Source organism: Rhamphochromis longiceps, linkage group LG4, assembly GCF_057381845.1.
Source record: "Rhamphochromis longiceps isolate RC_006_pf linkage group LG4, R_longiceps_female_GT1.1, whole genome shotgun sequence".
NCBI lineage: Eukaryota > Metazoa > Chordata > Actinopteri > Cichliformes > Cichlidae > Rhamphochromis > Rhamphochromis longiceps.
The window spans coordinates 39,156,179-39,183,229 of record NC_140560.1 but is presented as its reverse complement, the minus strand read 5'-3'; the positions used below and the strand labels follow the sequence as shown (position 1 = coordinate 39,183,229).

The following is a 27,051-nucleotide window of genomic DNA, read 5'->3' as shown; positions in this document are numbered from 1 at the left end:
CTGTGCTGTGCTGATAGAGCTCGTGCTCACACTCTCTTTCTGCAGCGCGTGCAGCCTGCGCAGAAATGACGTATGTGCTCCGAGAAGCTGAAGCTGTTTCCAGAGTCCGGCTCTGAAACACCTGCTGTTCTGTTTCTGCTTCTGCGGCGTCAGACTGATGAAGTGACCGCTGCTGCACACACAGCGTGAGTACCACACACACACACACACACACACACACACTGTATTATAGTTTATGAAGTAAACAACTTCCTTTGTGCTTCAAACATTTTAAAACAGGTGCTTTAAAAAGTAGAATATCAAAACGAAATACGAATAAACTTTATTTACTTGATTTACGCAGAAAACAAAATCAGTAACATTTTTTATATACATACATATATATAGTATATGTATGTATGTATATAAATACTATATATGTATGTATGTATATATAGTATATATATATACATACATACATACATACATACATACATACATACATATATATATAGTATATATACATACATATATATATAGTATATATACATACATATATATATAGTATATATACATACATATATACATACATATATATGTATATATACATATATATGTATATATACATATATATGTATATATACATATATATATGTATATATACTATATATATATGTATGTATGTATATAAAACTTCAGTGAAGTTTCTTTAAAAAATCAGACCAAAGTAAAACCAAGTGAGTAGTTTGTGTGGCCTCGTGTTTTATGTACATGATGATAACGTCGGGGCGAGCGCGTGCTAAAGGACCTCCTCTCAGATCTGGACCCGGTCTGAGCTCCTGTCTGAGGTACAGACATCATGTCCCGGATGTTCTGCAAGCTTTAGGTCAGACGAGCGTGTGGGCCCGTCACGTCCTTCGTCCTCCACACGTCTTCCACCAGAGGAACGCAGGACCCGCTACACCGGTGTCCCTCCGTGGATACGCCTCCCCCGACCATCACTGATCTGCCATCAAGTCTCTGAACGATGTTACAGGCAGCGTAGCGTTCTCCTCAGCTTCTCCTGACCCTTCACGTCTGTCACGTGTGCTCAGGCTGAAGCTGCTCACACATCTGTGAGAAGCACAGGGTAGCTCTGGTACTCTGTGGCACATGCCCGTCAGGCTCCACGGTGCTGGGCAGGAGCACAGGGCTCACATCGGGCCCTCGGGCCACCCTCATGGAGTCTGTGACGGTGCTCAGAGTGTTCTTGCTGGAGGTCATGTTGTGGCTCCGGCAGAGCTCATCCTTACACAGAGGAGCAGATACTGGTCCTGCTGGTGGGTTAAGTGGAAGTGACGGACGCCCTTTATAGGCTGCAGGTATGGCCTCACGCTGACCCCAGCCAGATGCACATCTGGTGAAAAGCAGTCAGATGAGGAGGGGAAGTGTCAGCGACCTCCACCTGTTTCCTGTTTCAGGGGGTGTGTCGTTGCTGCCCCTGCACCTGTTATTCTTTTCATTAACGCCCTCTGATACTGATCGGATCAACAAGTTTAAATGAGTCGATGCTGCACCGATTCATCAGGTCGTATGTTGTGTGACGCTCAGGTTATGCAGTTGTTGTATGTTGGTGTGTCGTCATGGTGATGTTTAACATCTCGTGTCTCCATCGACCCTCCCACAGCTCCTCCTACTCAGACATCACCACCAGTCAGCTGACACAGGTGGAGGATGCTGCCTTGGACCCCTGACAGCGACAGCAAAAAAAGACCTGAAGAAGAAAAACAACAAGAGAATGAAGAGGAGTCGGACGTGACCACATCGAAGGACGACCCCGCCAGCCAATCAGATGCTGCGGTTAAGCCTCAGGACGGCAGCTCGGACTCTGGGGAGGAGGCGGCCGCGGTGCTGTCAAACAGGGAGGTGTTACCATGGCAACAGAAGGAGGAAGAGCGCGACGAAGCAGAGACACAGGCGGTAGCTTCATCGCCCGATGGACGATTCCTCAAGTTCGACATCGAGATCGGACGAGGATCCTTTAAGGCGGTTTACAAAGGACTCGACACCGAGACCACGGTGGAGGTGGCCTGGTGTGAGCTGCAGGTAACACACACACACACACACACATGCACACACACACACGCATGCACACACGCACACATGCACACGCACACACACACACACACACACACACATGCACACACACACACACACAGTAATAGTGGTAAAAGTAAAGATTTTTTTTTATTATTTACTAAACAACAATAATCGTTTGTTTGTACTTGTTTGTTTCTTATCTCAGGTCAGTTTGTGTGTTTGAGCTCTGAGGTCGGTTTTATGCTTTTATTGGCTGATGCCTCAGACCGTGAGCTCTGATTGGCTCAGAATGAGGACCTTTAGGTTTGGTAAATGTTTAACACACCTGAGTTTGTGTCTGCGAGGACGCGCCTCCGTCCTCAGGGCTGAGCGAGCTGCACGCTCTCAGACTCTTCATCATCATCATCATCGACATGAGTTCACACACCGGCACTAATGAGCACGCCTTCTGACAGTGACCCATCTGTAAAACTAACAGGAACATGATTGGCCACAACTCCCAAGATGCATTTCTGCAATAACTCCCCAAAAAAGCGCGGCACTGCTGAGAGCATCAAACTAAGGCTATCGTCAGTCAGAGCGAGGTCCAGGGTCGGGGTCGCGGGGTGCTCCTCCTGCGGCGTTCAGTCTGAGCAGGTGTCGGTGCCAGCTCGCCGCGGCCGGGTGAAGACGTCTCCCTGTTTGTGGACAAACGGTTGTTCTTTCGCTGGTCGTCACAGGTGAACATTTGTGTCCACAAACAGACCGGCGACTGTAAACGTGCGAGCAACACGAGGCGAAGCTTTGCTCGGCGTTTGGTGTGAAACGACGTTAGACGAGCTGGTTCTGTTTAACTGAAAGCAAGCTGGCGGCCGGAGACGCCCATAGATACTGCCGAAGGGCGCGGCACGCCTGTGAGATAAACGGAGGTGAGCTTCGATGGGTTTGCCTCCCAACTTTACCTTCACCGTTATCAGCAGCTGTAGACGCCACATACTCCCAAACACTGCAGCGCTTTACTCATCTGTGAGCTCGTTCTGTCAGAATAATCCAGTTAAAGTGTTAATAAACTTGTAGCAGGTGGATGAAAACAGACCTGTTTAAACTCTGCCAGCACAGCTGCTGAGGAATCCAGTGTTTCTCATCTTTCTGTCTGCCTGTTTGCATCGTGTCACTTCCTGATACCGTCTAACAGAGAATATTAGATGAAGTTTGTCACGTTTAATAAATAATAATAATACAGGGAGTGCAGAATTATTAGGCAAATGAGTATTTTGTCCACATCATCCTCTTCATACATGTTGTCTTACTCCAAGCTGTATAGGCTCGAAAGCCTACTACCAATTAAGCATATTAGGTGATGTGCATCTCTGTAATGAGAAGGGGTGTGGTCTAATGACATCAACACCCTATATCAGGTGTGCATAATTATTAGGCAACGTCCTTTCCTTTGGCAAAATGGGTCAAAAGAAGGACTTGACCGGCTCAGAAAAGTCAAAAATAGTGAGATATCTTGCAGAGGGATGCAGCAGTCTCAAAATTGCAAAGCTTCTGAAGCGTGATCATCGAACAATCAAGCGTTTCATTCAAAATAGTCAACAGGGTCGCAAGAAGCGTGTGGAAAAACCAAGGCGCAAAATAACTGCCCATGAACTGAGAAAAGTCAAGCGTGCAGCTGCCAAGATGCCACTTGCCACCAGTTTGGCCATATTTCAGAGCTGCAACATCACTGGAGTGCCCAAAAGCACAAGGTGTGCAATACTCAGAGACATGGCCAAGGTAAGAAAGGCTGAAAGACGACCACCACTGAACAAGACACACAAGCTGAAACGTCAAGACTGGGCCAAGAAATATCTCAAGACTGGTTTTTCTAAGGTTTTATGGACTGATGAAATGAGAGTGAGTCTTGATGGGCCAGATGGATGGGCCCGTGGCTGGATTGGTAAAGGGCAGAGAGCTCCAGTCCCACTCAGACGCCAGCAAGGTGGAGGTGGAGTACTGGTTTGGGCTGGTATCATCAAAGATGAGCTTGTGGGGCCTTTTCGGGTTGAGGATGGAGTCAAGCTCAACTCCCAGTCCTACTGCCAGTTTCTGGAAGACACCTTCTTCAAGCAGTGGTACAGGAAGAAGTCTGCATCCTTCAAGAAAAACATGATTTCCATGCAGGACAATGCTCCATCATACGCGTCCAAGATAATTGAAATGGGTATATATTTGTTTTTGTTAAGTTGCCTAATAATTATGCACAGTAATAGTCACCTGCACACACAGATATCCCCCTAAAATAGCTAAAACTAAAAACAAACTAAAAACTACTTCCAAAAACATTCAGCTTTGATATTAATGAGTTTTTTGGGTTCATTGAGAACATGGTTGTTGTTCAATAATAAAATTATTCCTCAGAAATACAACTTGCCTAATAATTCTGCACTCCCTGTAATCATTTGATTGTTTCTGATTTGACTCGTTTGGTGGCATGGTTCGCTCAGACCTCTGCCGTCTGACAGGTGAGTCGCAGCCTGTTTAGCCTCCCTGGACTCTAAACAGGTGCAGAGGATTTATCACTTCTAATAATGGCTCCATCCTCTGCGGGATGCAGGGCGAGGCGTTATGGAAACAGCTTTGTTCCTCTCACTCAACTTAATAAGAACTGTTGTATTAGACTCATCGTGCCTGATGACCAAACATGTGTGTGTCAGGTTCACATAGGTGTGTTTTGTGACGACAAACGCCATCATTTCTCTGTAAAGTCTAAATAAAGTAACTTTGAACCTAAATGAGACTTCCTGAGAGGTCACAGGTCAGCCAGGATTCTCCATGGAGGCTTGATACAGATACTTAAGTGTTTCACAGTAAAGGTCAAAGATCGGTTCCAAGCGAGTCAGAGACGTCAGCAGCGTGTCGTTGTGAACGCGATTGAATCCTGAGTCTGTAGGAGCGCTCGTGTCACCATCATGACCTGCTCCGACCTCACAGTAAATATCAGAGCTTCACTGCGCTGCAGTAAGAAAACCTGTTCCTCTGAAAGTAAACCGTGTATTTCTGTCAGTGCTGTTGTAGTAAAGGTGCTGTGGATGCGAAAGTGTGACGAGGGGGCAGAGGTGGCGTGCAGCACATCAGTTTCATGAAATCATCCTCATGGTTGTGAATGTAAAGTCTGCTGTGATTGGCTGTTACCCTCAGTGACCTCCGGTAGACTCACACAACAAGACAAATGTCAAAGCATTTACAGCTCACACAGATGTTTCCACATCCAGGTGCCACGCCCCTCGCTGTCCTCAGGTACAGAGCGTCCGTATCGCTCAGGTGTGTCTGGGACTATGAGCACAGGTGTGTACACGGAGGCAGAGCTCTGCTTTCTAATGGCAGGACTTCTCCCAGCAGTCTTGTAGGAATGGGCTCGTTGATGGTTTGGAGGAATTAGTGAAGTTACCTCAGAAAGATCAATGACACTGAGAGTGACTGTGATGTGACAGCCAGGTGGAACTCCACGTCACCGTGTCTCTTTCCTTTAATCTCAGGCTGTGGTTCACATCTGCTGTGTGAATGGAAGAGTCCACTGTGTCTGCTGGAGCGTGCCCCTGTTGGCTGTTACTCAGACTGTGAGTAAAGGAGCAGCATGCTCACAGCCATGAAGGCTGAGCACACGTTTGCTGCACACATGCAGGCAGGACAGCTGTGCACAGTCATGTCAGAGCAGCACTGACTCTCCCCTCAGTGAACGTTTATGCAAACCTGCTGAGCTGAATATCACACAGCTGAGTGTCACACACCGGGTTTCATCAGAGCCTGCAGACCTCTGGTCCCAGACCAGATCAGTGTAAGGTTGGTTTGTTTGTCTTTTTAGGTTTTTATGAGAGCGTCTGTGGTTTAAGGTTCAGCTCTGAGTCAGGACAGCATGAAGTTTAATACGAAGGGACTGTCCTGAGGAATTTATGTGTGAGGTTATAAAACACTTTATGACTGATTTAAAGCTCCTACTTCAGTCAGGCTCAACAAAAACCATTGTCTTCCTCGTCCTTCGTCCTCTCGTCTCATCTTTAATAGAGTGAAAAACACACGGGGCCCGGTCCTCTCAAGGACACATAGACCAGCACGTGTGTGATAAAGGGTTAACAGTGACTCAGCGCGTTGTTGTACCGTACACAGTATCTGATTGGACGGACAGCTGCTGGCTGTTGATAACACACACACACACACACACACACACACACACACACACACACACACACACACACACACACACAGGGCAAAGAGGTCAAAGATCAACTCTGTGCTGAACTTCCTGCTTTGTGTTTATGGTCATTATTACAGGCACTCTCACCTGGCCTTCGTGCTCACCTGTGATTGGTCAGCTTCTGAGATCACACACAAATAAACATTTTCTTAGTGGTCCTTTATTTTCATGCTTTTATTGTGAAAATCGTGGTGAGTAGATTGATTGTGACGCAGAGCCAGGGTTACGCGTGTAACCTCCAGTGTCTAAACAAGAAGGTTTAAAATCAGCATTTACATGTTCTTTATTTTTTATTTCATTAAATATTTCATTTATTTTATTTGTAAATGTTTAATTAAATCTTATGACTTTTATTGTTCCTGTATCATTCATTTTGTTTTATATTTCTAACTGTATTTTTATTATTTTAATTACTTTATTTATTTATTGTGAGTTTATTCCTTTTAAATGTATTCTTGTCCCATTTATTTATTTTGTTGTAATATTGTATTTTTAGTTTACTGCTTTTCAGTATCTGAATCTGCGTGTAATTTATTTGACTTTTTGAATTGTATGTCTTGGTGCGATTTGATGTCTGTTTAATGGTTAGACTGGTGCCACAGCTCTTGTGTGTGTGAACCAGAAAAATTAAATATACACCAAAGAAACGCGTCGTACAGACGGCGTGTGTGTGTTTGGTGCTGGTTTCCCATCATGCTCTGCAGTGATGTGAGAAGCGTATGTTGTCCTGTCAGCAGATCTGTTAGTGTACGAGGGCTCAGCGTCCTTCACAGCGAAGCTGCGTCAGAGCCGCCTCATTGATTCAATTCAATTCAATTAAATTAAATTTTATTTATATAGCGCCAAATCACAACATAAGTCGCCTCAAGGCGCTTTATAGATACAGAGAAAAACCCAACAATCATATGACCCCCTATGAGCAGCACTTTGGCAACAGTGGGAAGGAAAAACTCCCTTTTAACAGGAAGAAACCTCCAGCAGAACCAGGCTCAGGGAGGGGCGGGGCCATCTGCTGTGATTGGTTGGTGTGAGAGAAGGAAGACAGGATAAAGACATGCTGTGGAAGAGAGACAGAGGTTAATAACAGATATGATTCAATGCAGAGAGGTCTGTTAATACATAGTGAGTGAGAAAGGTGACTGGAAAGGAAAAACTCAATGCATCATGGGAATCCCCCGGCAGCCTACGTCTATTGCAGCATAACTAAGGGAGGATTCAGGGTCACCTGGTCCAGCCCTAACTATATGCTTTAGCAAAAAGGAAAGTTTGAAGCCTAATCTTGAAAGTAGAGATAGTGTCTGTCTCCTGAATCCAAACTGGAAGCTGGTTCCACAGAAGAGGGGCCTGAAAACTGAAGGCTCTGCCTCCCATTCTACTTTTAAATACTCTAGGAACAAACAGTAGGCCTGCAGAGCGAGAGCGAAGTGCTCTAATAGGGTGATATGGTACTACAAGGTCATTGAGATAAGATGGGGCCTGATTATTTAAGACCTTGTATGTGAGGAGCAGGATTTTGAATTCTGGATTTAACAGGAAGCCAAAACAGGAGAAATCTGCTCTCTCTTTCTAGTCCCTGTCAGGACTCTTGCTGCAGCATTTTGGATTAGCTGAAGGCTTTTCAGGGAGTTTTTTGCCGATCTGATCTCTGAATTCACGGACGAGCGAATGATTGGAAATGTTCATGTGTTCGTGTCGTAACAGACTCACCGTCTGAACAAGGCCGAGCGTCAGCGCTTCAACGAGGAGGTGGAGATGCTGAAAGCTCTGCAGCATCCCAACATCGTCCGATTCTACGACTCTTGGAAGTCGACGCTGAAGGGACACAAATGCACCATCCTGGTGACGGAGCTCATGACGTCCGGGACCCTCAAGATGTGAGTCCAGAACCAGAACATTTGGTTCTTCTGTAGTTCCTCAACACTCTGTATTTGGGAACTTGATGCTGATTCTCACCGTAGTACATCAACAACTAATTTTTCAGATATCAGTGACTCTGTCAGTGCGCCCCAGGGCGGCTGTGGCTACAATGTAGCTGCCATCACCAGTGTGTGCATGTGTGTGTGAATGGGTGGATACCTGGATGTGTCCTTAGGGACTAGTAAAGCACTGTACAAATACAGGCCATTTACCATTTACTCAGTTTACTGGTTAAATAATACATGCTGATGAATTCTGGATCGTGTTGCAGATTTAAAGTCAGATTAATCCGTTACCAGTTCTTCCCCTGGATTAGTGATCATATCCACCACCAAAGAAGAGGGTGCAGAAAACCTGGAGGTAGATGGAACAAGACTTCCTATCTCCATATGAAGGAGTTATTAGTCACACTCATCCAACATCTTATTTTACTAGTGTGAGTAACGATAACAAAGATTAATCCGATGTTGTTATTTGACACCATCAGCAAACATCCTAACCCTCTTCAGTCTGCTGTTACTCCAGTGTCTGCTAATAACTGGGAAAATGTTTCTTCACCTGCAAGATCAAAATATCAGGTCACACCCAGTCCGTGCCTCTTCAACCACCTGAAGGCTTTTACCCAGTTCTGTTGTCCGAGGTCAAAGCACTTCTCCAACAGATCTTTTGGATATAGCCTCACACATGTGCACCTCCCCCTGGCCCCTCTCTCTTGTCAGTCCCTTACATCTGGCTGTGTCCCAGATTACTTTAAAACAGCCGGTGTCTTTCCTGTACTAAAAAAAACCTCCTCCACTCTTTTAAACAATTTTGGGCCAATTTCCAAACTTCCTGTTTCTTGTCAGCTCGTTGAGATTGTTGGGTCGGCATCGCTGGTACTGGTCTCAAATGGGTTTCTTTATACTTTTCAGATTCCTCAGAATTCATATTAACCAGTGTCCTCATCTGCACCAGTGGAGTCTCCCAGGGCTCGGTCCTTGGACCAGTTCTGTTGTCTTTGTCTATGTTACCTCTGGGTCAACTAATCAGTGGTTTTAATGGAGTCTCCTACCACTGCTATGCAGATGACACACTGTAATATGTCAACAGCCTCTCTTGCTTCAATGTTTCTCTGCCATTATTAGTTGCATGTAGTCTGACTTCCTCCATCTCAACTCTGGTAAAACCGAGGTTCTAGTGCTCGGCCCAGACAGTTTCTCTAAGGACGTTTATCAGTACATCGGCCCCTCGCCAATAACATCAAATCATCTGCTTTTTATCGCTTTTGATTACCGCCTGAATTTTGAATCTCTCAAAGGTTAGCCAGTATTGTTTCCTTCATCTGAGAAATATTGTGACAATCAAACCTTTACTGCCAGTCAGTCATCTTGAACTTTTAGTATACATCTTGATTACTGCGTCTTTCACGTGCGTCTCTCCATAGCTCATCTCCAATTAGTTCAGAAAGCAGAAAACCAGCTATCAGTCACATATCACACCAATCCCTGCCTCCGTTCACTGGCTTCCAGTATAATTCAGATTTAAGATTGTGTTATTGACATATAAGGCTCTACATGGATGGGCCCTGCTTATGTAGCTGAGCTTCTAACACCTGATCAGCCCGCCTCTCCGATCGTCCAATCAGGGCCTTCTGACTGTCCCTCCCTCTGATTTTAAAACCAGAGATGATCGCAGTTTGTAGGCTGTGGGACAGCCTTCCTCAGACTATCAGGTTGGCTGACTTTGTGTTTTAGTGAATGCTGAAAACTCATTTTTATAGGTTAGCGTTTCCTTAATTCATTCCCCTTCATTTGTTGACGCAGTTTGAAACCACGCGTTGAATGAATGTCTGTAAGTTTTAACATGTACACTTATCATCAGTGTCCAGCTGCGCTTTGTAACCCCGTGTTTTGTGCTATTTAGATAAAGTTATTATTCTAATTATTTATTGATCCTAATTTGACTTCTTGGATCTCGTCTGTCTTTCTTTAAACTCGTCCAGGTACCTGCGCAGGTTCCGTCAGATGAAACTGAAGCTGCTGCAGCGTTGGAGCCTCCAGATCCTAAAGGGGCTTCACTTCCTGCACTCACGCTGCCCCCCGATCATTCACCGAGACCTCAAGTGTGACAACATCTTCATCACCGGGCCCACGGCCTCCGTCAAGATCGGAGATCTGGGCCTCGCCACACTCAAGAAGGCCTCGTTCGCTAAGAGTGTGATTGGTAAGAGACAGTCTGTAACCCTCCATGACCTCAGAAAGTCAGTGGGCCCAAAAAGCTGCTTCATGGTTTTTCTGGTGGTGCATTCAGGAACTCCAGAGTTCATGGCTCCAGAGATGTATGAGGAGAAGTACGACGAGGCCGTGGACATTTACGCCTTCGGCATGTGCATCCTGGAGATGGCGACCTCCGAGTATCCATACTCTGAGTGTCAGAACGCTGGCCAGATCTACCGCAAGGTCACCAGTGTAAGGCCCCGCCCTCGCTTAGCGCGTTTTACTTCATGTCCTCATGCCCAGATTTTTGACTTCCTGTTTGTCTCTCAGGGAATCAAACCAGAGAGTTTTTCCAAAGTGACCATCCCAGAGCTGAGGGAGATCATTGAGGGCTGCATCCGCACCAAGAGCAGTGAGAGGTAATGCCACGAGTTTGTGGGCAGTTCACGGCCTGTGGTAACAGCAGGAAAACTCAGTGTTTGTTTGTCTTTCTGGCCTTCAGGTTCACAGTTCAGGACCTGCTGGATCACCGGTTCTTCCAGGAGAAGCTGGGCGTCCACGTGGAACTGGCAGAAGAAGACGATGGTTCGAAGACGTCGCTGAAACTCTGGCTGCGGATGGACGACAACAAGAAGCTTTGTGGCAAATATAAAGACCATAACGCCATAGAGTTCGTGTTCGAGCTGTACAAGGACGTCCCCGAGGAGGTGGCTCAGGAGATGGTACCCGCACCGCCGCACAGGTGGCATCACACCATGACACCAGTTGGCAGGTGGTCTTACCTGTGTCTCTGTGTCACAGGTGGTGCTGGGGTTCGTGTGCGAAGCAGACTATAAGGTGATTGCCAAGGCGATCAGATACCGGGTGACGGCCATAAAGCGCCAGCGGGAGAAACGGCGCCGCCTGGAGGAGGAAAAGCTCAAACACCAGAAAGAAGGGATTGAAGAGGAGGTTGACCCCCAGGCATCTGAAACGTCCAATAAGAAGCCAGCCACAAACACAGCTGATGGGAAGGTGTGTTTAAACAGCGCCTCCTGCTGGCAGAGATTACACCTGCAGTCCGGATCTTTGAATATCGAACAGTTTATGTTTTTCAATAACACGTAATTTTAAGATTAAAGATCTTCACCTTCCTCCATTTTAATTTCACAGCAGGATTCAGCCACCACATCTGCCTTGAAAAAAGCCCCTCCCATCACAGGTATGACGTCGTTGGTGATGTCGCTGAGCAGCAGTCCGGTGGATTCTGGGAACAGCGGCATGTCCAGCAGGATGGGAGGAGACGGCGACGAGGACGACGAGACTACCAGACATGCCTCGTGGTCGTCAGCTACCTGTGAGGCGTTTGTTCGTTTGTGATCGTCGATCGTTAAATGTTTTAGTTCACGTTTCTCTGCACCTTCAGATTTTAACGCTTCTCCGCCCTCTCACTGCAGCCGACTGTGACACAGACTTCTCCTTCAGTTCCTCGGGTGTTGAAGCTCCGCCTCCTCCAGTCAAAAACCCTGCACCTCCACCCGTGGTCCAGGAAACCCCTCGACCTGAGGCCCCTCGACCTGACGCTCCTCCCCCTGTGACTCGGCTCCTATCCAAAGCCAAACCTCCGCCCCTCCCCGTGCTGCGTTTCCCAAAGGTGAGCAGAGGAGGAGGAGCTCCTGTCGCGGCTGTGCTCCTCCCTCCTTCACAACTCTCAGATCTGAGCGACCACACATGCAACACACGCGTTCAGATTTAGTGTGGCCGCTGTTTCCTGATGATGTCATTAGGACGAAACCAGAGAAGTTACGTCTTCTCCTCCTTGAAGCAGCCTAAACGGGGAGGGTCATAACTTTAAACAGTCACCAGGAATAAAAACTGCATGTATTAAACCACCAATCAAATTTAGTAAAATCTCTTCAAAGGTTTGTTGTTGCTAAGACGACCTGCCAGCAGGGGTGCAGGGTACTGTTCACTGACCTTTGATAAAGTGGGTACAGCCAGCTGTCAGCACAGAGCGATGAGATTATCTTAGACACGTCTGTGTGACGCTTGTCATGGGTTAGTTTTACACGAGCTTCTCTGTCGCCCTCTAGAGGATGTCACAGAAGGCGTCACACGATTAAGCTGGCTGAGAAGCTTCTTTTCAGTCTGGATCTGTGTTTGTGTCCCACAGAGCATCGCTGTGTCCCACAGTGCCGAGCAAACATCACATGGATCAGTCTGCGGCTTCTCCTCACCTGCGGACAGGTAATGCACACGCTTACATACGAGGACCTGCAGTAACATTAAATGCTCCTAAAGAACATTTAAGATACTTTATGTTGCTCTGAAAAACAAAGTGTCCTAAATCTAGGGTTGGTCCTCACAGAGGTGGTAAAAACGCACATTTGTTTTGCAGCTACGTTTCTGACGTGACCTCGGGTTTGAGTGACGGCAATGACGGCCAATCAGAGAAGAGCAGTCAGGACATCGCAAACAGAGCAGCTGCGAAACAGTTCAGGAGGAGAGCGCGAGCTCGTCTGCGAATCACAGGGGTGAGTCGCCGTGCGAACATTTAACCTCTAAAGAACAACATGAGGTGTGTAAACACTGTGTGTGTCTGTGTGTGTGTGTGTGTGTGTGTGTGTCTGTGTGTGTGTGTGTTTGTGTTTTTGTCTGTGTGTGTGTCTGTGTGTCTGTGTGTGTTTGTGTTTTTGTCTGTGTGTGTGTCTGTGTGCGTGTGTGTGTGTGTGTGTCTGTGTGCGTGTGTGTGTGTGTCTGTGTGTGTGTGTGTGTGTGTGTGTTTGTGTTTTTGTCTGTGTGTGTCTGTGTGTGTGTGTGTGTGTGTGTGTACAGGTGTCAGACATGGTGGACCGAGTGGTGGAGTGTCAGCTGCAGACTCACGACAGTAAGATGGTGACGTTTAAGTTCGACCTGGATGGAGACAATCCAGAAGACATCGCATCAGTGATGGTGAGGACAGTCAGCCAATCAGAGCACAGCGTTGGCGTCGGTTCAGATGATTACTGTTAGATACGATAAGTCAGCTGAACCTGTGCTCACTGTCCTCTCAGCTCCACAGAGACTTCATCCTGCCGTCAGAGCGGGATGGGTTTATAGTTCGCATGTATGAGATCATCAAGAGGGCGGAGTCGGTGATGCATCATCGTCCACAGGCAGACTCTGATAGGCTGTCCCGCCTAAACACCTCCACGCTGCCTGGAAGTGCGGTATGTGAAGTTCTGTTGATGAGCTTCACATCAAAGTTAAACATGATCCCCACAGTCTGCATGTTTAGTGTGTGAAACGTTTAAATGCATGAAAATGTTTTTACAGATGAACCTGCTGGGAGGCGGCCTCTCCAGAACTCTGTCCTCGTCCTCATTAACCGGTAAAAAGGGACCGATAGAAGTGTGGGAGGGGGGTGACGATGGGAAGAAGAACGGGAGACGGATTATTAGGGAAAACATGAAGAATATGAAGTAAACGCTGCTGTAACTCTCATCGCTTAATGTTCACTGACCCCACCCTAATCCACAAATCTGTTTCACGATCAGATATCGACAGTGTTGAACCCCCTCCTTTAAAAGGAGCCGACTTCTCCATTGACCCTGAAGCCACGCCCCCTGTTAGATCACTGAGGTCACAGTCTTTTCACACGTCTTCAGGTAGGTGTGCACGTTATCAGATCATTCATTCACAAAAATGCTTCATTGTGACTTTAAGGCATTTTTGTGGCTATGCAGTGTTTCCTTCCAGTGGTTAAAGGAGTCCCTCAGGGAAGTGTCCAGGGCCTTCTGAACACTTCATTTAGATGTTACCTGATTGAATCATCATGTTTTCTGTTTTTAATTAAGTTGAATGCTTCTTCTGGAAAATGGGAAAAAATTATGTTTTAGTTCATAGTTACTTAATCGCACATCTGCTCGATAATGTGCTTAAAAATAAAAATAATAAAGCTGTACAAGAAAAACATTATTACCTGATCCCTACACACATTTAGCTAAAATAGCAGATGGCACATTAGTAACTCACCACACTGACAGAGGCCCTCTGGTTGTGTTTCGTGGGGTTCCTCAGGGAAATGTTTTAGAGCCTCTGAACTTTCAAACAAGCCTTTAAAACATTTAGAAATGTGTCTGAGTCAGAGGGAAATCTGCTGTGTGCCTCTGAGGGGAGAACACGAGCATTACTACAAGTTCAGACCTTAACTTACCAAAGAAACTTTCCAGGTTGCTTTGAAGGTGTCTGGAAATGTTTCTTCTTCTTTTGATGGTGTTGGTTCACTGTTGGTGCTATGCTAGGCTGAGTGCATCCACACCCCAGCACAGAACATGAAAGTATTAAAAAGTTTACTTGACTAAAACCAGCATCACCAGTCTGCGTGGACTGGGTTGGACTGGGTTGGACTGGGCTGCGTAGCTAATGCTCCTTCTGTTTCTCTCTCTTTCCAGCTTCCTCATATCAGCCCCTCAGTCACCCCCACCTGGACTCCTCTGCACCACAGCCCTCTCCTGGTCCCCATTATCACTTCCCAACTCACCCCTACTACACCTACACTGCTTCCCTCCCCACCCAGAGCCCCGCCCCCAGTCTCCACAGAGTCCAGAGTACCCCTTCGCTCCACACCCCCTCCTCCTCCTCTTCCTCAGCTCCTCTTCCTCAGTGGGCTTCACCTGAGCAGTCTCTCTTCTCTCTGGCCAACGTGCTCTCTCTGGCTATGAGTGTAGCCCAGACCTTCATGCCCCCACCTGGAGCCCCAAACCAGGGCTTTCAACCCCGCCCCCCATTTACCACCCCCCAGGCCACACAGTCCCCTCCACTATCTCCATCCTTTGGACCCCAGCTCCACCATCCAAGCCACACACCATTTTCCCCTCCTTTCTTCCCTCCACCAGCCTATCCCCTACCCACACCACAGACGAGCTCTGCCTCAGACAGCCAGCAGGTGGTGGCACTGCCCAGTCGGATCCCAGACTCACCTCAGATAGAGAAGGAGCAAGGACAGGTGAGTAGTGAAACAAGACTTTACCTGAGTACCAGAGTACCTAAAGTCCAGACATTGTGTACTTCCAGCGTTAAGCTTAACAACCGATATATGGAGTTTTAATCTGATGTAAAATATATAGAAGTCCATTACTGTATATAGTAACTGTTAAGTCTAATATACCCTAGTAGTCTATAGTACTTCTTCCTTTGGGAACCATCTGTGCAGTTCTGTTGAAGAAAGATGTTGAGTATATTTAATTATTCTTGTAAAATAATTGATTTCTGGGCATTTTTTTCACACTGCATCAAATTAAAGTTGATTACGTCGATTAAGCATCACGAGGTGGAGGGTGGGGGGTGGTTCCCTATTTATTTATTTTTTTGCTGGGAGTTTTAGAGGCCTATTAATTAGGTTGCTTACTCTTTAAAATACCAGAATAGGGAGGATGGAGCAGGTTTAAGTTTATTAGATTCATCAGTTTTGCTGAACTATGAAATGTTTTGGGTGCAGTGTGTTTTTTACATACAGGTATAACAGAATAGCTTTAGTGTTTTTTGTTTTTAACTTGAGTATGAACTTATACAAAAAGCAGCAAGATATTAAAAAACTGTTTTATTGATTAAAAATGCACTATATCGGATTTATATCGGTATCGGCCGATATCCAAATTTATGATATTGGTATCGGACATAAAAAAGTGGTATCGTGCCATCTCTAAAGTAGAAGTACAGATTGAACTTCTGTACTCAAAGTAAAAACAGTACCGGCTCAGAAATGTGCTCAGAGTAGGAGGACGTTTCTACCACCTGTTTTATGCAAAGCTAACTGAACCCTGTGTTATATTATATGTTAAAATAAAATAATATTAGTACGTGGGAATGAAAACTTTCAGTCTAATTATTGTTATAGTGAACGTACTCAGCTTGAATCAGTTAAGTAGAACATGAGCAGAGAAAGAGAAGGAGAATAGAAATCTTTATTTTCTGTTGCCTCGATTTGTGGACTTTGTGTCTAAACAGGAAAATGAGTCTGGAAGAGGTTAAAGAAACCTCAGGTTCAGCAGGTGGGGAAAGTAAAATCAGCTGTAGTGTCTCAGTGTGGGGAAAGAATCAAGCTCGCAGTCATTTCTACAGAGAGCTTCAGCAGATGTTCTTCAGCTGCTCTCTGTGGATTTACAAACCTGAATCCATCCAGATGTCTCACAGCTATCAAGGCTGATTTCATCCTCTGCACTGACAGCACACTGTTTATGTTAACTTCATGTTAGACAGCCACTGTGCAGCAGACTCACCTGTTCATCCTGCACTAACCTGCAGCCTTTAAATAACAGTCAGTCTGTTTAGCAGCAGCTTTATGAACAAACATCATGTGACACGTACAGATTTAACAACACTTCCATGTGAGCTTTAAACGAGCATCCTTCCTGTGACTCTAAGCTCTCTGCTTCCTCTCCTCCTTTCTTATCTGTCTCCATCTCTGAGTGAACGTAGCTCTCTGTCTTTTCTGTCCCTGTCAAATAAGCAGCTGGACTTTAGCTGCAGCACACTGTGGGACAAACTGCACACACACAGTTTGTGTGTTTTCTGGTGTTTGTTGAGTTCATAGAAACACTGCAGGTAATCTGTGTTTACTGGTTTCTGAGGCAGTGAGGCAGTAGTGAGGTCAGCAGTCATAAATGTCGACCTGCAGACGAACGATGAATCTGCTGGAACACAAAAACCTGAAACATGCTGTCATTGCTTTCAGTCTCCAGTCCAGCAGAAGCTCAGCTCAGCTCCGCCCCTTCATGGTGAGTACTTATGAGGTCACAAAGTGCCATCAGACCACACTGAACCTGAAACCTGATGTTTTATGTAACTGGTCCTCAGGTTCAGTGACTGCCTCTGCTCCCAGCTTGACCAGTGCTCCCAGTCACAGAGGAGAGCTCCGTCACTCGTCCCCTCCTCAGTCGACTCTGAACAAAAAAGTACGAGACTGTTTCTGTCAGTCAGACGCTTCGTTTAAGACGGGATTTTGTGCTGTTTGATGGTGTTTATGGTTTCATTTTTCATGTGTGAACGACATGCATAACTACAGACATCAGAGTAAAGTAACGTGTTCTTCCTCCTGCCCAGCTCCTCCCGCCTGATTCTCCTTCACCCAGACTGTCGCCCATACACGAAGGTATGAACCACCTCTGTTCAAGAAACAGGCAAATATTCAGACAGCATCATCTGCATACAGAGACACTCGCAGGTCATTATCACTGAAATGATTTCATAATCGTAACAACAACATCACGCTCCGTCTGCATGGGTGTTAAAAATAAAGGATCATTTACTTTGAGCTGCATCCTTTCCACATTATTCCACTGCACATCTGTACTGTGAGCACAGCTGTGTGCTGCCCCCGTGCTTTCAGAGAGGACAAAGTCCAGGGTTTCCGACGATGAACTGAGGGGCTGCACACGATTCGATCTGAAGTCCGAGAATAAAAATATGGAGACGAGCAGACACTTCATCCCACCAAGAATAACTGCACAGATGAAATTACCTGTAAATGCTTCACTCAGGATGATGTTGGTGGTCTTCATCGCTTTCTGATCTTCTACTTACTGCAAACATGAAAGAAAAAAATCCCAGATATGAGCCATAAATACCAATATTTAATGGTCGTACTTGCAGGAACCGAGGGAAACTCGGTTTAGTATCTTTCCACAGACGCCACTGCAGCAAAACTTTTCTTTACACACAGGAGGTTTTACTGCAGTGTTGTTAGCCTCCAGAGGCGAAATCCACAGCAAAGTCCACTTCAGAGTGTTGGGTGGAGGCTTCAAAGGGTTCTAATGTAAATCTGATTTCTAAAGAGCGTAAAAGAGATGTGTCCAGATTCTCTCCTTGTGCTTTGAACGCCACACTAACATGTAGAGGAACTGTGAGATCTGACTGGCTAGTTTAGAGGCGGAGCTTAGACTCTGACCAATAAAATGCTAACGGTTAAAAAGATGCGTTTTAACAGCTTTTTAAATAAAATAAAAATCATCCATACCGGCACACCTGATGAGTCTTGAGCTGCCTTTCACTCTTCTTCTTCTCTCATTTCTGCAGCGGAGAAACCTTCTGCTTTCACCGTTGGTCGTTTCCAGGTCACGCCCTCTAAACATGGTCAGGCTGCCACCCAGCGGGAGCAACGGTCCATCAGTCAGGCCACGCCCACTGCTCACTCCCCGCCTCCTCCCAGGAAGAACCAATCAGAGAGTGACACGGAAAGCAGCACAGAAAGCAGCGGATCAGAGAGCAGCATCAGCACAGTGACCCTCGCCCCAGTTATTAACAAGAACGCCAACCCGGGAGGTCAGGAGGAGAGGAGCAGCAGAGAGGAGGAGGGCACCCAGAAAAGGAGGGAGGAGGAGGAGAGGAAGAGGAGAGGAGGCCGCAGGCTGAACGTCAGTCTGTGGGAGGGGACAGCACGGAGTCGCTCTGCGACCTACAGCTCTGACGATTCTGACAGAGAGAATGGAGAGATGTGGGAGGAGCTACAGCAACTACGAGAAAGGTGATTGGTAAATCTTCTTTTAATGAATGAATGAATTTGTTTTTCATTTGTGGTTCATGATTCTGCTGATCTGGATGTTTAGTCATTGAAACATGAACGAGTCGATAAGTACTCCTTACTTTTATTTACCAACATACAAACACACCGCAGTGTTTCTGGTTCTCCATGGTTACCATCCATCCATCCATCCATCTTCATCCGCTTTATCCGAGGCCGGGTCGCGGGGGCAGCAGCCTAAGCAAAGAGGCCCAGACCTCCCTCTCCCCAGCCACCTCCTCCAGCTTATCCGGGGTAACACCAAGGCGTTCCCAGGCCAGCCGAGAGATATAATCTCTCCAGCGTGTCCTGGGTCTGCCCCGGGGCCTCCTCCCGGTGGGACATGCCTGGAACACCTCACCCAGGAGGCGCCCAGGGGGCATCCTTGTCAGATGCCCGAACCACCTCAGCTGGCTCCTTTCGATGTGGAGCAGCAGCTGCTCTACTCTGAGCACCTCCCAGATGGCCGAACTTCTCACCCTATCTCTAAGGGAGAGGCCAGCCAGCCTTCGGAGGAAGCTCATTTCTGCCGCTTGTATCCGCGATCTCGTTCTTTCGGTCACTACCCACAGCTCGTGGCCATAGGTGAGGGTAGGGACGTAGATCGACCGGTAAATTGAGAGCTTCGCTTTTACACTCAGCTCCCTCTTCACCACGACGGACCGGTGCAGCGTCCGCATTACTGCAGCTGCAGCCCCAATCCGTCTGTCGATCTCCGGCTCCCTTCTCCCATCACTCGCAAACAAGACCCCGAGATACTTGAACTCCTCCACTTGGGGCAGGAACTCATCCCCGACCCAGAGTGGGCACTCCACCCTTTTCCGGCTGAGAACCATGGCCTCAGATTTGGAGGTGCTGATCCTCATTCCCGCTGCTTCACACTCGGCTGCGAACCGTTCCAGTGCGAGCTGGAGGCCCTCACCCGATGAAGCCAACAGAACCACATCATCTGCAAAAATCAGAGATGAGAGTCTGAGGCCACCAAAGTGAAAGCCCTCCGCCACTTGGCTGCACCTAGAAATCCTGTCCATAAAAATTATGAACAGAATCGGAGACAAAGGGCAGCCCTGGCGGAGCCCATCACCCACCGGGAACGAGTCCGACTTATTGCCGGCAATGCGAACCAAGCTCTTGCAACGGTTGTATAGGGATCGAATGGCCCGTAGCAATGGGCCAGACACCCCATACTCCCGCAACACCTCCCACAGGACACCCCGAGGGACACGGTCGAATGCCTTCTCCAAGTCCGCAAAACACATGTAGACTGGTTGGGCAAACTCCCATGCACCCTCAAGTATCCTCGAGAGGATAAAGAGCTGGTCCAGTGTTCCGCGACCAGGACGAAAACCGCATTGTTCCTTCTGTATCCGAGGTTCGACTAGCGGACGAACTCTCCTTTCCAGCACCCTGGCATAGACTTTCCCAGGGAGGCTGAGGAGTGTGATCCCCCTGTAGTTGGAACACACCCTCCGGTCCCCCTTCTTAAAGATGGGGACCACCACCCAGGTCTGCCAGTCCACAGGTACTGCCCCTGATCTCCACGCAACATTGCAGAGGCGTGTCAACAAGGACAGCCCTACAACGTCCAGAGCCTTCAGGAACTCGGGGCAGACCTCATCCACACCAGGGGCTCTGCCACCAAGGAGTTGTTTAACTGCCTCAGTGACCTCGCCCCCGGAAATTGGCGGGTTATTCCCCTCATCCCCAGACTCTGCTTTTCCCCTCATCCCCAGACTCTGCTTCCTCCTCGGAAGACGTGTCAGATTAAGGAGGTCCTCGAAGTATTCCTTCCACCGCCTGACTATTTTCTCAGTCGACGTAAGCAGCGCTCCGCCAGCACTACACACAGTGCAGGTAGAGCACCGCTTTCCCCTCCTGAGACGCCTGACGGTTTGCCAGAATCTCTTCGAGGCGGTCCGAAAGTCTTTTTCCATGGCCTCTCCGAACTCCTCCCACACCCGAGTTTTTGCTTCAGCCACTGCCCGAGCCGCATTCCGCTTGGCCTGTCGATACCTGTCGGCTGCCTCCGGAGTCCCACAGGCTAACCAAGCCTGATAGGACTCCTTCTTCAGCCTGGTGGCTCCCTTCACCTCTGGGGTTACCATTTATTCCATTATTATTATTATTCCATCACTACAAATGCAGTGACGTTACTTGGCCAGCAGGTGTCACCATCCTTCATACGGTGACTCATATTTCAACATTGAAACTTAAAAGTGAGTCAGAAAGGGCTCTTTCCGGTTGACTCGTTGCTACATGGACGTCGTTCGCCAGGTTCAGTGTTACAGAAAGAAATAAGACAAATGGTGTCCAGTCTGTCTCCAACACACATCTGCTTTATCGTTCTTTATGTCTCCTGAGTCCTTTTCTAACTCCTCCTTCTTTCTCCCAGACACCTGATGGAGGTGCAGAACCTGCAGGTCAGTCAGAAGCAAGAGATCGAGGAGCTGTACCGGAGGAAGGGGAAAGTCCTGCCCCCTGGAATCGTTCCTCCCGCCGCCATGTTGAACAGCCGGCAGCGGCGCCTCTCCATGTCTGGAAACAATCCCTCCTCTCGCAGGCTGGATATGCTGCCCCCTGCAGGTGGGAGGACTCCTGGCAGCCTGCAGAATAACAGACTAATGGAAGTCATTTAATACTGAATCATCTGTGTGTGTGTGTGTGTGTGTGTGTGTGTGTGTGTGTGTGTGTGTGTGTGTGTGTGTGTGTGTAGGTATCATGAGGAGAACCTCGATCAGCAGCAGCAGCAGTGGATCTCAGGAGAGAGCAGGGAAAGGCGTGACCTTTGCCCCCGAGCACGGCGGCATGGTGAGTGTTTGAGACAGTCAGGAAGAGTTCAGTAAATCTGGACTTTAGTTTTTAGTCTTTAAAACTTTACCATCAGGCTCAAGTCACATCTGGAGCTTCGTGTCTTATTTTCACTCTCATGAAGTCGGTTATGAGCAGCTGACTGTTGTCCTTACGTAACACTTTGTTCCCACACACACATTCATACAAACACCTCTAACCTGACTATCACTCTGACGGATTCATCGGCGCAACTTGGTTCAGTATCTTTCCACGTCCTGAGCCACAGACGCCACTGCAGCAAAACACTTCTTTACACACAGGAAGTTTTACTGCAGTGTTGTTAGCCTCCAGAGGCGAAATCCACAGACCAGCAGAGTCAAACATCCATTCCCACCCTCATGCTCTCATATGCACTCACTCCACACTCAACCAACGTGGAGACAGACATAAAGAGACGCTGTACACACGATCACACTCCCCAAGCGTACTCTACAAACCGGGTCAAGGTACCCTTGTCCCTGGAGGGGAGAACTGCACCCAGACCCAGGTGGTGTTACCCTTTTCCCTGCGGTGGGGAGAAGCAGACCACCCCGACTCCGCAGCAGCAGGGAGGCCCCACACTCCAGACCGCAGTCGGACGGCCAACTCCACCTAGCCCCCCCGCTCCAGCAGGCCGCAGAGAATGGGGGTGGGAGAAGACTCCAAACCTCCCTCCACCCGCTCATTGTAGTGTTGATGCATGTGTGTTCTAAGGTGCATTTAAAACCCAGGAGGGCATGGAGCTACCTGCCAGAGAGCAGCAGGTAAGCGCATGGTCCCTCCTGCTAGCCCTCAATGTCTACGTGTATTTAACATTGAGAGGTGAGCAACGATGCCAGGGGTGAGGTGTACACCCTGATGGTAATTTGGACTCCGTGTATCGTGCCCACCCCCAAGATCCTATATGTATGTGTAATGAGAGTGTGAATAATGTGAATGTCTAAGTTGTGGGATAAAATTGAGGCAGAGGCAGCCAGAAGGGGACAGAGGGGGGGGGGGGTAGCCTCCTCTGCACCCTGGTGACATACCCCTACTCCAAGGCCCTGCATGAGTGGGTGGTTGTGGTGGAGCGGGAAGAGAGAGGCAGCTGGAGATGGGGAGAGAAGGAAGGGAGGGGCAGGTAACCCCTCCCTGGGGCCAGCTCCCCCGCTGACCCCAGTAGGCACTCCCACACTCCGCGACCCGCCAGGGAAAGGGGGCCCAGGCCCATCCAGACCGGGGCCCAGTGCAGTGAGAAACGTTTCCATCTCTGAACCGAGGAGACAGCCTCCACCTGTCACCATCTCACAGTGCAGCCTTTCTTCAGCTCGTAGCCATTGATCAGTGATCAACACGATTAATGATCAATGATGGTGGAACTGACAGCCTGTTGTTAGTCAGCGGTGCTACTTTCATCGTTATGTAAACATGTCAGTCAGCTGATGATGACAAGGAAACATTTCTCACTGAAAACGTTACGTTCATGACCATCACATTTAACTGACCTTTGACCTTTGTCTTCCAGTGAGTGAGGAGCTGCTGAAGATGAGAAGATGATCACGGTGATGATGAAGAGTAATCCGCAGTGCAATACTTTAATGTCTCGTAGTTTGAAGTGAACCTCTCAGCACTTTAGGAAGAAAGGTTGAACCTCAGAGGTCAAAGGTCATCAGACAACAAGCTGCAGCTGTTCGGCTTCAAAGAGAAGCTGAGGGTCAAGTGATGAGCTGCGCCCACAAACATGAGATTATAGAATCTGCTGCAAACCTTTTAAACTTTATGAGTTTTGTTGTGATGAGTGTGGAAACTTTTCTGACCTCCACTGCCGCTCGTGTAGTCGAGGACGAGCCGAGGACGGTCTGTGTGTCTGGACGACCATGTGCCTTATCTATCATCATGTAGAGATGAATCCGTGTGAGACGCCGTCTCCGAGATTAAACGCGTGGACACATGAAGAGATGAAATTATGAATTTTAACAGTTTTGTTTTTTTGCTCCAGTTTAGAAAGTTTGTCCAGATTTTCCTCCTCATATTTGTCTTAAATAAAGTTTCCTGTCTGACGATGTGCTGATGTTTTTCTTTTCAAACTGAAAGGTCAGAGTGACGTCGTTACAGTGAAGTAATCAGCTGATTTCCAGCTGTTTGGGTCAGCAGGATTCCTGCATCAGAGATGCTGAGATGAGAAACTCGCTCTGCCTGCTGATCCAGGTTAGAGCAGCTGCAGTGACACCTGGTGGTGGTGGGAGGTCATGACCTCTGTGTCTTGACATGACTCTTATGTCAACCTGAGCTGTGCTTGCAGAGGTGCTATGAACCAAAGACATACAAATTTTTTACTAATGAAGCAGACCCACAGACCTGCAAATCATTTACAGCTGTTCCAAAATAATAAATGATACAATAATAAAAAGGAGCCAGCTGAGGTGGTTCGGGCATCTGACAAGGATGCCCCCTGGGCGCCTCCTGGGTGAGGTGTTCGGGGCATATCCCACCAGGAGGAGGCCCCGGGGCAGACCCAGGACACGCTGGAGAGATTATATCTCTCGGCTGGCCTGGGAACGCCTTGGTGTTCCCCCGATAAGCTGGAGGAGGTGGCTGGGGAGAGGGAGGTCTGGGCTCTTCTGCTTAGGCTGCTGCCCCCGTGACCCGGCCCCGGATAAAGCAGATGAAGAAGATGGATGGATGGAATATAATAATAAAAATGAATAAATACAAAGGTCAGGCTTGAGGGCGACGTCTCACCTTTTTTTATTGCTCCTCATAAAACAGGACATGGAGACGATAGCTGATTGCTTCATGTTTTTTAAAACCTTTTAAAAACAGAAATGAAAAGAAAGAATAAAGATGTAATTCAGTTTTATTTATACAGCATCAAATCACAACAACAGTTGCCTCAAAGTGCTTTATACTATGAGGTAGATCCTACAATAATACATACAGAGAAAAATCCAACAATCATATGAGCCCCTATGAGCAGCACTTTGGCGACAGCAGGAAGGAAAAACTCCCTTTTAACAGGAAGAAACCTCCGGCAGAACCAGGCTCAGGGAGGGGCGGGGCCATCTGCTGAGCCAGTGGTTGTTGTAAACAAACTTATAGCAGCATCTGTACATCATGTTTTTAAATCCATAACAGAAGTCTGTATTTCTCACAGCCAAAGCAGAAAACAAAGAACCACATGAAACAGAAATAAGATGGAGCAAACAGGTGTGGGTTCATCAGAACGGTGTGGGCCCAAGGTTGGAGCCACTGACACCTGTGGCTGTGGGAGGGGCTATTAAATGATGGGCAGATGTAACCCATAAGGTCACGTTGGTGTAGAGGCCCGACTTCGTGTTCATGAATGTGACGGCAGCTCTGAGGTCCTGCTGATCTCATCGTGTTAAAACTCTGAGTCATGTTTTTACTTTTGGTATCACATTTGGGGATTCCCCACTCAGTTTTTACTTTCATTTGGTACCTGTCCAGGTACTTTACCATACTTCAGCCAATCAGAGACCTGCAGCATAGTGGCGTGCCTTGACCAAAGGTCTATTCTATTCTATTCTATTCTATTCTACAGACTGCACAGGGTCAGAGCAGACGTTTTGGAGCAGGTAAGCAGATATTTTGTCTTTCTGAAAAGTTCCTTTGTTAGTTTGTCCACATGATGAGCAGGCTGGTCCATCACTGGACATTCATACATTATGGTGTAAATGTCATCAACATTTTTACCAGCCGTTGAGAGCAGGTGATGCACATGAAGTATGAATACAAACAGCAGCTAGTTGTTGTTGGGATTTTATTGAGGTTTGAATCAGACAAACAAACGACGTCTATGACGCAGCAACGTTCTTCGGTCAGTTTGAGGACACCGGTGTGCAAAGAGTGTTTGTTGCCTAGCAACGAAATTATCTTTAACTGAACTCTGATCATTTTCACTGCAAACTTTTTAAAATACTGAAGATAAACCAAGAGTCTATATTTATTTAGCTGAGATCTGACCAACATGATGTCGATTTTTAACCACAGCAAGCGCCTGAAGGACAACGCTAAAGACAGTCAAGCTTCTGAGGAGATGGACAGAGACGAGGAACTGGAGTAAGTCTGGAAGCAAAGAGTGAAATGAAACGAGGAGATTTTGGCTTTATTTTGTTTCAGGATCCATCTGTGGACAGATTAAATGTTTTTTGTGCTTAAAATGTTTTTTCCATAATTCCTGTTTCAGAAGATTGTTTCAGAGGTTACGCGTATTTAAACACTACAGAGCAGACAGACTGAGCAGCTGTGATGAAAGGCAAAGGCTGACAAAGCTGGCAATGAGAAGCTGCACAGATGAAGTCGTCCTGCAGTGGCTGAGAAAAAACTCAGAGTCTGACGCCTTCAGCAAACTCACAGACGTGTTTGACTTCCTGAAGAAACGCATTGATGAGGAGGAGAAGAAGAACCACAGCGATGATGTTCACATCACCTTTATGGCTCATGGATCAATCGGAGACTTCATGATCCCAGCCAGCTGTTACCTGCCTCTGCCCACCATCACTGACGTGCTCCTGTATCCTCCCTGGAACTGCGTCACTTCTGGTTTAGCGTACGGTATCGCTACAGGAAAACTGAGGCCTCAGCACAGAGTTTTTTACTGTAACGATAAAGAAAGCTGTACAGTTTCTGATGACAAACATCGACCTGTGAACCTGCCAGATCACTGGAACTCACTGAAGAAAGCTGGAGCACAGATGGTCCCAAACATCACGGTTAGCCCTCTTCGAGATGATGATGGAGTGTGGAAACGCTTTGAGTCTCTCTCAGCTAAACACGGCCCACCAGGAAGGAACCGCATCGTCATCCCGTTCATCCTCCCAGGACGGGAATATGAAAGCGTCCCGTTCTCTGTGGTGACCTTGGCTCTGTCCCTGGTGCTCCTCTCCTCCAGGTTTAAAGCCACTCTTCACTTCTCTGGTTGTCTCAGTGATCACTCTACTGGAGCGAAATTTGACAGGAAGTATCTTCAGGAGCAGTACGCCTGCACCATCGACAACAGCAGGATGAAATGTTCACCTGAAGCTTTCAGATGATGATACGTGCTGCTTGTGTTAGACATGTTTGTGGACATTTTAGTGTAAAGATGAAGATGAAATGATAAAAGTAATTTTTCTATATTTGAGGCTCAGCTTCATGATGAAGGGACTTGAATCATCATTTAGAAATGTTCCAGCACCAGGTTTAAACTGACGTCTTCATTCAGTGTATCAGAAGCATATTTGGGTTTAAAGTGGTTCAGACACCTGTTCATAATCTGCTAACTTCTGTGGAGGTTATTAATATAAACAGACTCACCTGTTCTCGCTGCTCACAGGTGA

The 27,051-nt window shown here is 47.3% G+C and overlaps 2 protein-coding genes across 4 annotated transcripts; both read left to right on the top strand.

Moving 5' to 3' along the window:
- The first annotated feature begins 45 nt into the window (after positions 1-45).
- LOC146672382 (serine/threonine-protein kinase WNK4-like) lies at positions 46-23,710 on the top strand. 3 transcript variants are annotated; one of them, XM_085404980.1, is made up of 24 exons: positions 46-185; positions 1,646-2,064; positions 7,976-8,148; positions 10,173-10,393; positions 10,481-10,638; positions 10,717-10,805; positions 10,889-11,108; positions 11,188-11,400; positions 11,542-11,722; positions 11,823-12,019; positions 12,539-12,612; positions 12,764-12,899; positions 13,201-13,317; positions 13,419-13,574; positions 13,681-13,735; positions 13,902-14,012; positions 14,799-15,352; positions 17,081-17,123; positions 17,203-17,300; positions 17,449-17,497; positions 18,421-18,868; positions 21,297-21,487; positions 21,618-21,712; positions 23,238-23,710. In XM_085404980.1, exons 2-24 carry the CDS (start codon positions 1,693-1,695, stop codon positions 23,238-23,240), a joined length of 3,954 nt encoding a protein of 1,317 aa, XP_085261106.1. In that variant the 5' UTR covers positions 46-185; positions 1,646-1,692; the 3' UTR covers positions 23,241-23,710. The 3 variants fall into 3 exon arrangements, with proteins under 3 accessions (XP_085261106.1, XP_085261108.1, XP_085261105.1); XM_085404982.1 differs by having other exon boundaries at positions 11,539-11,722; positions 21,297-21,464; XM_085404979.1 differs by having other exon boundaries at positions 11,539-11,722.
- Positions 23,711-25,700: 1,990 nt separating this feature from the next.
- Positions 25,701-26,766, top strand: LOC146672381 (uncharacterized). The gene is made up of 2 exons (XM_085405334.1): positions 25,701-25,792; positions 25,920-26,766. Exons 1-2 carry the CDS (start codon positions 25,701-25,703, stop codon positions 26,764-26,766), a joined length of 939 nt encoding a protein of 312 aa, XP_085261460.1.
- The last annotated feature ends 285 nt before the right edge of the window (positions 26,767-27,051 follow it).

Bases quoted from the DNA above. Each gene is read 5' to 3' on its own strand.
- LOC146672382 (XM_085404982.1), top strand. From the start codon at position 1,693: ATGCTGCCTTGGACCCCTGACAGCGACAGCAAAAAAAGACCTGAAGAA. The intron at 10,639-10,716 runs GTAAGGCCCCGC...TTTGTCTCTCAG, and splicing joins TCTACCGCAAGGTCACCAGT to GGAATCAAACCAGAGAGTTT. The intron at 11,723-11,822 runs GTGAGGCGTTTG...CTCTCACTGCAG, and splicing joins CTCGTGGTCGTCAGCTACCT to CCGACTGTGACACAGACTTC.
- LOC146672381 (XM_085405334.1), top strand. From the start codon at position 25,701: ATGATGTCGATTTTTAACCACAGCAAGCGCCTGAAGGACAACGCTAAA. The intron at 25,793-25,919 runs GTAAGTCTGGAA...TTCCTGTTTCAG, and splicing joins GACAGAGACGAGGAACTGGA to AAGATTGTTTCAGAGGTTAC.